We start from the raw sequence: 15,999 nt of genomic DNA on the forward strand, positions 1-15,999 counted from the left end.
AGTGATTTGTACTCAGACAATTTCTATCTGAATGCCATCAAGAAAGATGAGATGCCTGAGATGAATATAGCTGTAGTTCTGACATTGGACAGACGCTGTAGATAGGCAGGGAGCTGGGCCCCAAATCTGTAGCTGGAGAAGATTATGCTGAATTGCATCTGGGAAAAGATGCAGTGCTTCCTGTGAAAGACATCTCTTTAAAACCAATATTCTCCTAGTGACGCTCAAAGGTGCATCTATAAGTTATTCAAGAAGGGCAATGGAAAGACAAAATTTGGTGTAGGCAAAAATAGAGCTGAGCTCAAATGCCCCTTAAAATGTGATACCTTTCCTGATCCCTCTGGCTACTCATACCTGTTATTTATTTTGCATATACTTATAAGTATGCATGTTTCCCTCAATAAAATATAAGTTCCTTAAGGGTATGGACTGCTTATTTTTCTCACCATACCCAGCAATGGGGCCTCAAATAAAGTAGGCATTTGATAAATGGTTGTTGATTAATTAATTGATAATGTCTTAGAGATGTGTCATAAAAGTATTTTTGAGGGCAATTATAACTGTAAAAAGAGGGAAGCACACATGTATTGAACAACAAACTTTTGTAAAATTGATTGACCTGGTAAGAATGAAAGAACACAGAAGGACTGCTATCCCCAAGATATTTAAAAGAATCAAAGAAAGATTATTTGGCACATCAGAGTAGATCTCATGGGGAGGATTTTCAAAAAGCTATGGGCAAGAATTACACAGGATGTGAAGGTATACAAATGGGTTGTACTGTGTACCAGGGGAAGAAGTATACCCACCAATGAAAGAAAAAAAGTCATTGTTACTGGGGCTGGGCCTAACCAAATTGAGATAACTTAATTTTTGAGGCCTCCCATTTCTCCTTTTAATACCTTTCTCCAGGTTTTTGGTACCAAAAATAACCTCCTAAACCTACTCTCCATAACCATATCTGATAATCTGGACTACTTCTTTACCTACTCTGTCTTAGTCAAATCATGACTTAATGTGTTTATTCTATGAAGTTATTTAAACATAAAACATTAACACAAAACGTGAGTCTTGAATGATAATGGCAGGCCATTAGGAGAGGTTTGGACATCAAGGATTCCTCTCCTCTTTACCCTTTCCACTTCAAATCATACCCCATAATAGTCTGACTTCTAATGGCACCTTGATGACCTGGCAAAATTTACTAACCTCCCTAAGCAATGAGTTTACCACTTAAGTGGTAATGATAGTACTTTCTGGTTGCACAACACTCTACACTTGGCAAAGGGTTTTTACGTACAGGATCTCATTTGATTCTTGGATAGAGTACAAAGAGTAATTTGAAAGCCATGCTGAACCAATCTGTCTTTAGGCTAAAGTCCATTTTAGGATTAAAGGACATTAATGACTTTTCAATGAAGTTGTGTTTTCATTTCACATACGTCTTTGAATTTCACACTAGACAGACTAGCTGAGTCCAGGGTTTTGTGAGGATATAGTTCTACATCATAAAGTATGATTTGAGAAATATCATGTCTTTGCAATTAAAGTACAAGCATAAATATATTTCATGAATTTGATTCTTCTTCCTCATTGAACATATTTACTTATTTTTTTTTTAGTCTTCAACATACATATATGACACACCTATAATGGGCACAGAAGAGCTGAAGGTTATTACAGATTTTATGTGTGTGTGTGTACATGCACATACATACATGTGTGTTGGGCTAGGGGATGGGGAAGAGAATGATCAGGGAGGGCTTTGTGGAGGAGGTGGTATTTGAGTCCAACAAAATTCAGCACTTTTTTAAGGTCTCACTATGAACAGGGTGTCATCTCTACAGTGGTCTACAGCATTTTAAATTCCTTTTTGTTTTGCTTCAATGGAAAAGATTCTAACTGTAACATAGTATGTCTTGTGTGACTATTTGATGGCAGTCTAATAAAAAGTGATAATTAAGTACATCTATGCAAGCAAAGTGAAAATCAAAGGCTCTCTTAGGGAAAAATGTTATTTTTCTCTTATTCACTGAAGACATACCTTTAAAAGGAGGAAAAATTAAATTAATTCAACACTTCTTTCTAATATTACTTGAATAGAAAAAAAAAGCTGTTGCCTATGGACATCTTATTCACATTTGTTATGCAAATATTATTTCCTTTCATCTATGCCTGCTAAAAATGCCTGAAACAATGGATTGCTTTAAGAGAGGCAAAACTTCCAGGAATAGAAAAGTGATGGAACTGTTGGTCCTCATCAGATGGCCTCTGGAGTAATACATTTAGTTCTGGGTGTCATCATTTAAGAAAGGCTTTGAAAACATGGAGAGTATTCAGAAGATGGTAACCAGGATGACAAAGGACCTTGAGTTCATTCCATATGAAGAGTGGCTCAAAGAACTGGGAATGTTTAGCCTGGAGAAGAAAAAACTCATATAACTCTTCAAGTATTTAAAGGATGCTTTATAGAGGAGGGATTCAATATGTTCTATTTGTCCCCAGAGGCAGAACCAGGAGCAGTAGGCAGAAGTTGTAAAGAAGCAAATTTAGACTTGACGTCAGGACAAACTTCCAAAAATTCGAAATGTCCAGAAAGGCAATGGGCTGCCTTGGATGTGGGCTCCGCCTTACTGAACATCTTCAAATAGAGGTTGGATCACATATAATGAGTATCACATTTCTTTCCTTCTCAGTGGGTGGAGTAGAGGGAGAAAAGAATTTGGAACTCAAAATATAAAAATGAATGTTAAAAAATGAGTAAACATAATTAAAAAAAAAACTAGAGGCTGTATGCTCACATGCAGTTATGAGTTATAGTAGGAATTCCTTTCAGATATAGATTATACTAGATGGCTACTGGAACTAGGTGGTGGAGTGGATAGAGCATGGGGTCTGGAGTCAGGAGGATCTGAGTTCAAATGTGGCCTCAGACACTTACTAGCTATTTGACCCTGGATAAATTGCTTAACCCCTGTTTACCTCTGTTCGCTATCTGTAAAATGCACTGGAGAAGGAAATGGCAAACCACTCCAGCATTTTTGCCAAAAAATCCCTAAATGGGATCATTAATCACTTTATTTTCTAGAAATGCATGCTTTAAAAAAAAAAAAAGAAAGAAAAGGCTCTGAACTGTTTTGTTTGGACAGCTTTAAGAAGAAATATTGCTATTGAGGGCTGAGTGAAAATCTGTTAACAGGCAATTTCAGGATTAACTGTAAACTTATAAAATGTCATATTTAATATCATGGATCTAGAGGTGGAAGGGACTGCAGAGGTCTTCTAGGCTAGTCCACCTCATTTTAAAAATAATCGAACTGGAATCCCAAAAGTTAAAGTGACTTGCTTAATAGTAAGCACTAGAGATGGGATTTGAACCTAAGTCATCTGACTTCAGAACCTCTTTCCACTGTATCATGCTTCCTCCTGGATAGAAAATTTGATTTACTTTTCTTTAATAAAGAATAAAGTTTCTCAGGACACTGCTTAGCAATTTCTGAGGAAGTCTTAGATTGTTTGAGGGGAAAACAAGATGAAATCTAAACACTCACATGTTTTGAAATTATTTTTTTCATTAAATATTGAATGAATATGCAGAAACCCCTATAAGGTGTAATCTCCTGTTTCTTTGGTTGCTATAAAAGTGATTGAAGAAATTTGAACAGAGGGAGTATTTCTGAAGTAGGTGCTTTCAGTAATCAAAAAAGCAGTCAAGACACTATTATAAATGCCTCTAGCAATTCCTGATGTGTTCAATAGAATACTAATAGCTCTCTTGGAATGGCTTTAACACAAGGAAGATGACAGCTATGGTACAGAGAAAGACACATCAAGCCTTACATTAGCTGGTATCCAAGGTGACACACAATGTGTGCTCATCTGAAGGCCGAATACACAGAAATTCTTAAGCCAGTTCAAAGAGTCATTTTAGCCTGGCATATCCAGGGTGCAGTCATAGCGCAGGGAAAAGGTCTGGGCTGAACATTTGTCCTGCTCCCTTGCCCTACCCCCTCCCCAATCTCCCCCCCCCACCTAGCCTTTATCTAAATCATTCATGAAAGATAGTTGTTTATCCTTTTAGGGACTTTGTCAGATTCAAGGTCAAGAACTAGAGTTGGAGATAGGCTTAAACCTGTTTCCTAAAGAAGGTCCAAACCCAAAGTAACAGAAGTAAGTAGTCCACTATTATGAAGGTGAAGTCTAAACAAGATATTAGTGTCTAAATAAGTATGAGAAAAGTCATATATTTGGAAAAGAGGCTGGTATCTACTCCCCAGGTAACCCAGTTACTTTCCCTGTAATGATTGATTTAGATCTGTTACAAAGTACTGTCGATCTCCACCAATAATCAGCTGAAGACACATGAACTTCAAATGTACAGGAAATATTTCAGAGATAAGAAGGCAAGGCAATGGGTGAAGGAAGAGAGGGTGAGGAAGAGAGAGAGGGAAGAATGCAGAAAAATGAATAGCCTTTAATCCAAGTTTAAATCCTTAATTAAAGCCTACCTCCATCAGTCTGTGTATACACAAGTTACTGGGAAAAAATGGCTCCATGAGTTTATCTTGCTAGGATTAGTAGTGTGGCTGTATGCCATAAAGGAAATATGTCCAGAAATCAAATAGAAGTTATACAGAAACTTTTTTAAAGGGGTGGTGGAGAGGGAAAGGGGATACTGAAGGCCAGGAAAGTCAGTTTCTCAAGAAATATCAGGGCCTAAGAAAAAACTTTGTTAGGAGGAACATAGATTCATAGCTGGAAGGGACTGAGGAGTTCATCAAACACAACCCCTCCCATTTGACAGATGAGGAAAGTGAAGCCCAGAGAAATGATCTTTGCAAACTTGGATTAACTAGCCTGGAAATTTTGGAGAATGTAGTTTAAGGTAAAATTAGCACCCTGGCTTATAGGGAGGTCATGTTTATGCACTCATGCACACTCATGCACAAACAAAGCAACAAGCTATTTATATCGATAACTTTATCACTACCTATATTTATCATATCTATAGAGATTAATATAATATGATATAATTAATATAATATAGCTATAAATATACAAACGCAGAGAGGTAGAACTTGAATCTAGATCTTTCGGGTTCAATGTATGTTATATGTATGCATGTATGTATGTATGTAGACATACATTGCATGCCTTCTGGCTTTGATGGACCTCCTAAAAATTGGATTAAAAGTCCAGATATTCTAGTCATTTTCATTCATCATCAGTACTGATGCAACATTGAAATTCTACTTAGATGCCCTATTTCTGTTGAAGGCACCACCATTTTCCCAACAACTCAGGCTTGAAATCAGCATTATCTTGTCATTTTTAGTGCCTTACCAACCCTAATCGCCTGAAATCTATCAGTAGCTTTGCTTTCTACTCTTAGTAAAGCCTCCCTAGTTCATGTCCTTCTTATTGATCAATCCATCAATCCACAGGCCTTTATTAAGAACTTATCATGTGCTGGTCCTATGACAAAAGTGAAAAAATTCCCTGTTCTCAAGTATCTTACGTTAGAACAGGGAGATAACATACATCTGTAAGTTTATACAGTATAAGCATAAAGAGAATAAATCCAAATTCATACAAGGCAGTTAAATATGATAATTGGTACTAACATTTAAGGGGATTTGGAAAGGATTGGTAGAGAAGGTGATGCTTGAGCTCATCTTGAAGAAGAAAGGGATTCCTTGAAGCAGAGGGAAGGAATATATTCTAGGTAGAGACACGGAGATAGCTGTCCTGTGTGAGGAACAGAGAGAAGCCAGCAAGGCTAGGCTAATTGTGGAATGGATAGCAGTATATACTAAGGCTGGAATAGTAGGTTGGAAGGGCAGCTAGGTGGTACAGGGTATTGAGTACCACCCCTGGAGTCAAGAGGGCCTGAATTCACATCCAGTCTCAGACATCCATTAGCTGTGTGACTCTGACCTTAGGTCACTTAACCCTGATAGCTCTCTCCCCCCAAAAAATAGTATGTTGGAGCTAGTTTGTAAAGGTCTTTAAAAGATAAACAGAGAAATTTATATTTTAGCATTGAGATAATAGGGAGCTACTGTAGTTAATTGAGTAGGGGTCACATCTGCACTCAAGGGTCATTACTTCAGTAGCTGTGTGGAGTATAGACTGGAATGGGAAAACCAAGTAGGAAGTCAAGACAGTAGTAGTCTATGTAAATATTGATGAAAGCCTGTACTAAGGTGGTGACTGTGTGAGTAGAGGAAAGGCGTCAGAGATGAAAAATGTTGAGGAGGTGGAAACAGCAGGGTTTGGCACCTGCTTAAATATATAGGGTTAGGGAGATTAGGATTGCCCTGAGGATATGAAACTGGGAGACCTGTAATACTAGGGACAGAAATGGAAAAACTTCGGAAGAGTTTGTCTCTAATCTGGACCATTTTAATAAACTTCCTATTGCTTTCCAATCTTTCATTTCATTGGCTTAGGATTCATGTACAGGCTCAGGCACTTCCCACATCCCTCTCATGGTTGAAAGCCTTCAGTGGCTTTCCATTCTTAAACAATAAAGTGCAAACTTCTGACATTCAGAATTCTCTACAGTCTTGCCCCAACTACTCTGCTCACCTTATTTCCTATCACTTCTACTTAAGCCACAACACTAGCTGTCCCATGATTTTGTGCTACCTATTCCCTATGTCTGCAATGCATAGCCTTCCCTAAGAAATCTTTCTCTTCCTCTAGGGCTCAGTTTAAAACCTTCCTTTAAGGCTTCTCTGATTTTACTAGCTGTGAGATTTGATTTCTTCCTCCTTAAATATTTCATATCACTCAGGACTATTTTTGGGCACTTAACATGTTCTCATATCATAGTAATATTCAGAGTTATCTTATCCTCCCAACTGGATTTTAAGCTTTTTGAGGTCAGGGACACTGTATTGATTCATCTTTGTTTCCATAATACCTATTGCCATCTATTGCTTGCAGTAGATTGTTAATAAATATTGAGTTGAATTAGTAATGTTGTTTGGGAGGAAGGCCATCAATCTATTCACAAGTATGTAAACCAGTGTCACATTTGTATGTGAATACTGAATTACCAAATTAAACACCAAGATTCAACTTTGACCAAGAGGCATATGTGTGTGTATATTTCATATGTGTGTGTGTATATATATGTATGTATGTGTGTATACACACATATGTGCACATACACGCATGTATATATACACATATACATGTATATTTATATACGTATACATATATGCACATATACACACATAATATATAAAAGTATACATACATATATGCATATATGTATTGTATATATATGTACAGCACAGTAGATAGAGAGGTGGCCTAGGAGTCAGAAAGATTTGGGTTCAAGTCCTGTCTCTGACACATATATGTGTCATATCTGACCATGGACAAGTCAGTTAATTTCTCAGTGCTCTGGGCAACTCTCTAAGATGACAAGTTGCAGACAAAGAGCTGACCTTCTTTGAGAGAGGAATTTTTCTTAGCTGGGAATTCTCTATGTCAGTGAAATCACAAATACAGTCCTTAACACTAGCCCCTGTATCACTACAGGGATAATGCATTGATTTGTTGTAAGATTTATTATTTCATACACGTGAATATATATAGCATCTCTTAAGTTGCCATAGTTTAAAAAAATTATCTCCTGGTGTTCAGATGTCAGATAGTCAGCCTCTCCTTACTTATCTAGTCTAGTTCTTGAACAGCAGGCACATAGTCTATCTCTATGCCTGTGTTCCAAAGGCTTTTTTGCTCATTCAATCTGGCCAGCTTTTGTGACCCCAGGGTCATCTTCATTCCATGGTAATGAATGTGAGTAGTACGTTAATGGAGGATATAATAATAATTTAATGAATGAATTTAATGAGTTTAAAAATAATAGAACAGACCTTTGTCAAGATTATATTAAAAATTAGAGACTAACAAAATTCATTTTTCTTATTGGTTCAACTTCTCAAATTTTATCAAGGATATTATATGTCCATAGCCATATGCCCTGGCACAAGGGTGGGGTTATAGATGGGTACACTAACCTTTAAAATCTCAGAATGTTTTTGGTAAGGCAAGATATATATGAATACATAATATTCAAATAGCAGTATAGAAACATTCAATTAAAATTCTGAAACGTGTAGTTACATAGTAGATGCTGTTAAGATTTCAGATGAGATCATTATAAAAATGTTATATGATTTCAGTAAATTCTCTAATGGAATAATCTTAAGAAAAACTCCAGGTATATGGATGGGGATGCAATGTGGACCAGTAAATGTCTAACTTGAAAGTTATTACATATAAATGACCTGGGAAAGAAATATATTTTTTTAGTTTCATGCCAAGCTAGTGTGAAATCACTCCCAAAGAATTGTGGACTATAGATGTACCCTGTTATTAAGTGGTGTGGCCGAACTTCATTATATGTATCACATTCTTCTGCTGAAGAACATAGTTGAGATCAGAATTCTGCAAAATTAAATGTTAATTTGACACAGTCCCCAACAGCTAATGAAATATTTGTTTTAATTTTATAAATCTACTAAATGAACAAATTCAAAAGCTTAATGGACACTACTTCCCACTTATTACTTATTGGTAGCCCCTAAGAGGTACTCAGCTTCCTGAGTGAGTACATGTCCCTCCTAAATTTCTTAACATACAACAAAGCACTGAGAAGAATCTGACTCAGTTTTACCACTTGCAAATACACACTTCCTGAGGAACTGGCACAGTGACATGGGCTTAATAAACAGTTATTGAGGATGATATATATGAACTAACTTCCTTCACAAAGAGTTAAACTGGAAATATTGGGAGTTCACTACTTCCCAGGGTAAGTAGTTGTAATAGTCAATTGACAGACACGTATTGAATGTTCCTTGATAGAATTCTCATACATAGTGGAAATGAGTATATTTGTTCCCCGAGATTCACTCCATTCATTTGGCTCATTCAACATGTATGCTCTGAATGCCTGCTGTATGTATACAGGGTAAGATCTCTGATCTAATTTCTTTTGGATTTGTCATGTAAAGATAGAGTAAGAGGCTATGCTGGGCTGTCCTCGTGAAGATGTTGTACTGCCACTTTTTAAAAAGTTTTAAATCTGAGATAGTCAGTTAAAAAATGCACAAAAAAACGGTGTTCAAGATGCTTTTTTATGTTACGGCAAATAATAGCCAAACATCATGATATTTTGTCCTGTTTATCTTGCAACATACCTCAAAGTACCTATTAATGTAAGTTTCAGAAAATCTATGTGTACTAAGTGATTCAAACTTAATTATATTAATTTTTCATACAGGTCAACTGAAATATTGTGCAAAGAGTGCCTGAGACAAAATAGAGAGCAACAACCGGGCATCTTGACTTTTCATCCCCTACTTTGGACACTGGAAAGGACCTGCTGACGTGTATGCAACAATGTCTGCATCCAATCTGTCATGGTAAATAGATTGCTTGTCAAATCTTGAATGCAACTACTGTATGATGTTAATATTTTGTGAGGTTTTGGTTGACTGAACTTGGAAATCAGAACACCTTCTCTTGAAATGTTAAGCGATGCCTTCTGGGCTAGTGTGGGAAGAAAAGATGCAAATGTTCCAGGATGACAGTCAAGCACAATCCAGCCCCAGGCATCTGCTGGGAGCTCCCTGGTACATACTGAGTGCCATTTGTAGCTTGAGCCCTCTTCTCTGGAGGAGAGAAGACTAAGAACAGTGTAGCCTTTTCTTCCCCCTTTAAATGTCCTTTATTTTCACTTTATAGCCTGACATAGTACAGAACTGAAAGCCACAAAGTGAGAAGATATTTGAGCATTTCTTGAATCTAGACCTTGTACCTACCTCTATGGAAAAACCTGAAGTGAAAATTACCAGAACTCAGGGAAACATTCTTTTTAAAACCTTTGGATATCTGGCCTTCTATCCTCAGGCTTTCAGTTCTTTTTTTAAAGTTGTTTGGTATGTAGAAGCAAGTAATCTATGCTGATATTGGGGATGAATGGCATGGAGAATTCTAAAGCATAGACTATTTAGCAATAATTAATATTCGATCAGATAAAACTAATTACATTAGATTTCTAGAGAGTTTGTGAATAAAATTTTAGGAATTCATAGTGTCTCTAGAAAAATTATACACTCTTGCTGAGTATGGAGAAAAAACATCAAGGAAAACCTAGAAAGTTTTCCCATTTACCCACCTGAAGTTTCTGTTTAACTCTACACTGTTCTTATCTTTGTGTGCTGGGAATGAAAATCATGAATGTTCAGACTAACACAAGACATTGGCCTAGACTTAGCTGTACTTTCTTCACAAAACTGTTTTCGGTTTATTTCAATACCCTCCTTAGAGACAAGTGACAAAATTAAGCATTTGGTTTTTTAGTTAATTTTTTTTCAGTAACATGCATTTATTTTTTCTCTTGCCTGCCACCCACTCCCACTGAGATAGAAAAAAAAGCAAAAATACCCTTGTAACAAATGTACATAGTCACCAAAAAAAATCCACATTAGCCATGTCCAAAAATATGTTTCATTCTGCATCTTGGGTCCATCACCTCTCTATCAAGAGGTGGAGTAATATTCTTCATCATGGGTTCTTTGGAATCATGATTGGTCATTGCACTGATAAGTTCTTAAGTCTTCTGAAACTGTTATTGTATAAATTGTTTTCCTCAATCTGCTTACTACATTCTATACAAGTTTATACAGGTCTTTCCAGAGTTCTTGGAAACCATCCACTTTGTTATTTCTTAACCCACAGTAGTATTCTATTACATTTATATGCCATGATTTGTGCAACCATTCTCCAAATGATGGCCATCCCTTTAGTTTCTAGTTCTTTGCCATGACAAAAAGAGCTGCTATAACCATTTTCTCTTTTTTTTATTCTCTTTAGTGTATAGCACTATGACAATTAAGTTTAAGGTCCATCTTTAACTTGTAGCTAAGCATGAGTGTAGAAGTGTAAGCATCAGGATTTTTCCATTATAGCTTCTTATGAACTTGAGGTTGGCTGTATGCCAAACAATAGACAGAGTAAGGTGACAACATTAGCTAACAAATACACCACTCACTGGTCCCCCAGGATATAGTCATCAAATGGAAAGTTGCTCCAGCATATTATTGGTAATACCACATCTATCATAGCAGTACCATCTCTCACAGTTACTAAGCTACTGCTAGATAGTTGTATGTGCTTAGCAGAACAAACAAATGAAGGAATTGAAAGCCTACTGGCCAATCCACATCTCAACCTAATTATGGAATCTGAAAGATTCTTCTGTTGTGAGCTGAAAGCTTCTGGTACGCACTGAGAATGGGCTGTATTTTTTTAAGCTAAACAGCCTTTGAAATTATGAATATCTCACTTGCTTTTTTATGCTTTAATGTGCTTTGAATAAGTTTCATGACTAAGATAAAATTTGAGTACAACAACAGGCATGTTCATGCTACAATTTCCATAATCAATTTCTATGATCACTCCCCTCATTAAAAAAAAAATCAGTTCTCTTTCATTCAGCTTTTTGGATTGCCTTCTCATGCTCTTTTTTCCCCTCACCCCCTCCCATAAGACACATACACACACACACACACACACACAAGCTCTTCCTTTTTTGTATAGTTCAGAATGCCTTCTGGTCTACATTTTGGCAAAAACAACCCCAAGGCTCAGTGATTCATTTTAGTTTGTTCAAAGAATTTCAATCTCTTAATATCCCAATATGAAGAAACTATGGTTTTTAATGTTCAGAAAATGCTTGCTGTATCTAAATGGTTTTTTTCCCCTAAATAATGTTCTAAAAGGGGTGTAGTGGTAGGAGTGGAGTGGGGCTGGTCCCTTGAAGCAGAAGCTATAGGCTGAGAAATTTCTGTGAGTTGTTCTAAAAATGCTAAAGAAGCATTCATATAAAGGAGGAGGAATCTAAGATCTAATTAGCACACATTAGACATGGGCAGAGGCAGTATAGTACAGTAGAAATGACTATGTATTTGGAGTCAGAGGACCTGGGTTTAAGTAATGACTTCCACCCTACAACATAATCTGTGTGAACTTGGGCAAGTCACATAACCTCTGTTGGACCCCAGTTACGTCGTTGTTAAAATAGGGATGGGGTAGATTACATGACCTCTGGGGGTCCTTTTCAGTTCTTAGTCTATGATCCTGTGACCAGAAAGAGAAAAATATCCTGGTCCTGTATGAGTGCAAGAGACAATTAAATAATGGACTACTTGCCTTCTCTATTTGTATTCATACAATGTCCAGAGTACCTGAATAAGGTCCTCAGAATGTTGGGAGTAATACAGGATGGACAGTCATGAAGGAGTTGTGAGTGGCCTCATTGGAAGGAATGCTTATGTGGATGACCTCATAGATCCATTAGGGTCTGAAAGAATCACCAGAAAGGGAGACACTGACCATTCCTTGACTATGCTGTCTTTCTTTGACTGGGGGAGGGGAAGAGGAGGAGATGTTATACTTTAATTGGAGTCAGACAAAAGACAAAGTGAAAGAAGGGATGCAATGAGAAGCTATTCAAAGAAAAACCGGATCCTCTTTCAGACATCAGATCTTTGGAATAAATGATATGCAAACAAATTACATACCCAGCCAGATGTTAAGATAAACATTTAATTAAAGCCTTAACTGGTCTCATGCTCCCAAAATACTGCAGACAAGACTTTAGGGAGCTCCAGTTTTTTAGTTCTCAGGAACAGGTACAAAATTTAGTAGAAAAAAGGTGTTCCCTAAAATAAAATTAAATGGCAAATTAAGTTAAGGCAGTGGTCCCCTGAGTTAATCAATGAACTGCTTCTTCCTATTGTTATGTAAAAGTTTTTATCTTGTTAATCTATCTCTGAGAGGGACTAGTTAGCTAGTTATACTTTATAATCAAAATTTAGTTGCTCTGCTTCTAACTCTGTGGCCTTCGACAAGTCAGTGTACCTCAGACTTCCTTATCTTCAAAATGCTGGGCTAGATTAGATGTCCAAGCTTCCTTCCAGTTCCAATAGATTATGATATACTGGATTAGCCATTGTTTCCTTGAGCTGTGACCCTTGAGATACAGTATGACTTGAACATCTAAAGGAGTAAGCACTTGATGCAACTTTATTTGCATCACTGCAGGCCTGACCTAAGGTTGTCTCTGAACTCAGTGTTCAGCTATCCTGGGTCTTGAAGGGATTTATATAACAAACACCACCCACCCACCCATTAACTGCCAAGGTGCCAGGTTTGTGAGGGTTTTTTTTCCCTATTACACATTCCTTTGCCCTCTATATAGTTGCAATTACCCATTAAAATATGTGCCTGCCTTTGAGCATGGAATGCTCCTACCAGCACTTCGAGGTGACCATTGTACTCTTTGCTGTCAGCCCTTCTCACTCTACAGCCTAGTGTCTTCATCCCCAAGTTGTAGCAGCTCCTCATTGCCATTCCTTTTCCAACACCCATTTCTTCTCTTTTGAATAGCAGGACTAATCTGTCTTAGTTCCAGATGAATACTGGAATTCTTTGAATGTCATTTTTGGACAGGGAATGGGAGATGAATCTTATGCTTTTCTTTAAGCTACCAGGTATATTATTATACTTAAATCTTTGGAATTGAGATGGTTCATGTCCAAGTCTACCTGGCTCATTGTAACCCTCCGACCAGTTTATTGCCTTGGCTACCATAATATCAGTTTTGATGAGTCTGAGTCTTGGAAACTATTATCCATGCCACAGTTTAATTGCTGACCTGAATTCTATTAATCAAGAGACACCTACCACCTGCTGGTTGCTACCCATATTACAATTACGAGGTTGCCAGAAATAAAATAAATACTAAAGAATGAACCTTGCCAAAATGACTCTATTCTAAAAGCGGTAAATATTATATTTGGCAAAGACATTGACCATTCCACAAGGACTTAAGAAACCTTCAAAATGAGCCAGATATCTTACAATCTAGCCATGACTTTAAAAACAAATGTGTATTGATTACTAAACTCAAATTGTAGAATCATATTTACTGGGTTTTACAAAATCTTCTCTGGTCCATGTCCACAGATTGGAGAACACAATGAAGTCTAAAATGTGTCACTTCCTAGTGAATTGGCTGTGAATGAAAGATATTTTTTCTTTACTGAATATTAGGAGATGTATTGTTTTTGTGAATGTTGGAAAGTTTGCTAATACTTTAAATATTGTTACTTTAGCATTCAGTATTCACGAATGGCTTTCTTGATCCTAGAATCAGTGATTATTAGAACACACACTGACATTCTCTATTTCCTTCTTCCCTTCTTCCTCAATATGCTCAGGTCTACTCTATCCTTAAATTAAAAAAAAAATAGGCCCTAGACTATATTAATGCTTAAGCTATGGTCCTATATCTTTTTTTTTCTTCCTTGCTGCTATCATTCAACCAATCAACAAGTAATTATTAAGTGCCTACTATGTGCTGAGAATACAAAAGAAACAGTCCTCCCCTGAAGGAATTTATGTTCTATCTGAGCATATACATAAATAAGAATACATGAAATATATACAAAATGAATGCAAAATTCAAGATTATTGAGGGAAGGAGAATCTGGAGTGGGGGAGGAGAAGGGGACACGGACCACTAATAGGAAAAGACCTGTATAGAAGGCTGAGATCTTTGTTTTTATTTTTGCTATTGTTTGGTTATCAGTGGAGGTTATCAATGGTTTTCAATATTCGTTCTCTTGTATTCTAATTACCTGAATATCCCATCTCTTTATTTTCCTTTTACTACTGCTATACTTTTTTTGTTAAAGTACTGCATCCTGTTCATGGCTACCTTGGTCCTCTTCCTTGCCCTTCAAATAGAAATAACACATATTCAGAACTAAATATAATAATTATTGTTTTTTATTATTGTTCTTGTTGTTACAAAATTAAATGGAAAATACCAGATATTTTTCTCAATACATCTACTTCATAATATTCAATGACAAGATTTTCCTGGAGTAATCAAATTATCAGCAAAACAAAATTGCATTTTCTGTTTGTCTTGAGAGCAAATTTCAATAAGGCATAGAATGCTTTTTTGAAAAGTATTGTTCCGTAAGTTGTGAGGGGTTCCTACACTGGGTTTTCATGTGGTACTAATGAGGCTAAGGTTGCACGTTCAGTTCCTGAAGGACCCAATTAGCTTCGCTCTGTTTCCCAGCCAAAAGCTATACCTCTAACCCTGGTTGGCCCATTTCCAAATATTCACCATTGGTTGCAATGGCAGCTGAGAGGGCGTGTATTGGTTCAGCAAGAATTCATCCTAAGTTCTGAGAAAACATCTTAAAACACTGCCCTTCTGACCTTGAGAGAGGAACACTAATGTCATTGTCCTCTCTGTTGTCATTTAGGTCTCTGTATGCTCTAGATTATGACATTGTTTTATTATTCTCCAAAGAACAGAAATCCACTCTTGTAAAACAATGATGAGTACTCCTGCCACTATTTACTGAGAATATAAAATAAATAATTCTCTGCAGTTCAGGCCCCATTCTTAAGTCTTTAGATACTGAGCAGGATTAGATTAACTGCAGCCCTATGTTTTGGAGGGGTTTGAAAAAAGCCAAGTGAAGAGAATATTAACTTTTTTAGTTGTAAAATGTCTGTGTGTACACCAAATGACTTTATTTGAAGGGTTCTCATAATTTAGGTGAGATTGATCTTCATAAGATGTTACTGTTAATCAGCTAAATTTTGATACTATTAGAGTACATACAGTATATTTTGAGATTCTGTACTGAACCCAAATTTACAGTGATTTAAGTCTATAAATCTCAGCATTTGTATGTATAAAACTGAAATTATAATAAATACCTTTTTGAGTTGGTGTGATACTCAAATAAGAGAATGTAAGTAAAATATTTTGCAGACTTTGAGGTGCTACATATGAAAGTCAGCTTCTTAAATCATCATTATTATTGCTATCATTTAACATTAATAAATATTTAACATTAATAAAAATCCACTTAAGTTTTGATA

The 15,999-nt window shown here is 36.5% G+C and overlaps 1 protein-coding gene across 4 annotated transcripts in view; it reads left to right on the top strand.

The window, feature by feature from the left end:
• OXR1 (oxidation resistance 1) overlaps window positions 1–15,999 on the top strand; it is a 563,019-nt gene that overhangs the window by 79,252 nt on the left and 467,768 nt on the right. For all 4 annotated transcript variants that reach the window (XM_078153702.1, XM_078153703.1, XM_078153704.1 and 1 more), the window contains exon 2: window positions 9,305–9,446. In XM_078153702.1, the coding sequence (XP_078009828.1) occupies window positions 9,424–9,446 (23 nt within the window). In that variant the 5' untranslated portion in view covers window positions 9,305–9,423. The remainder of the gene's footprint in view (window positions 1–9,304; window positions 9,447–15,999) is intronic.

The sequence above is a fragment of the Phascolarctos cinereus genome, unplaced genomic scaffold (genome assembly GCF_003287225.1).
Source record: "Phascolarctos cinereus isolate Bilbo 61053 unplaced genomic scaffold, phaCin_HiC Scaffold_4;HRSCAF=312, whole genome shotgun sequence".
Classification (NCBI taxonomy): Eukaryota; Metazoa; Chordata; class Mammalia; order Diprotodontia; family Phascolarctidae; genus Phascolarctos; species Phascolarctos cinereus.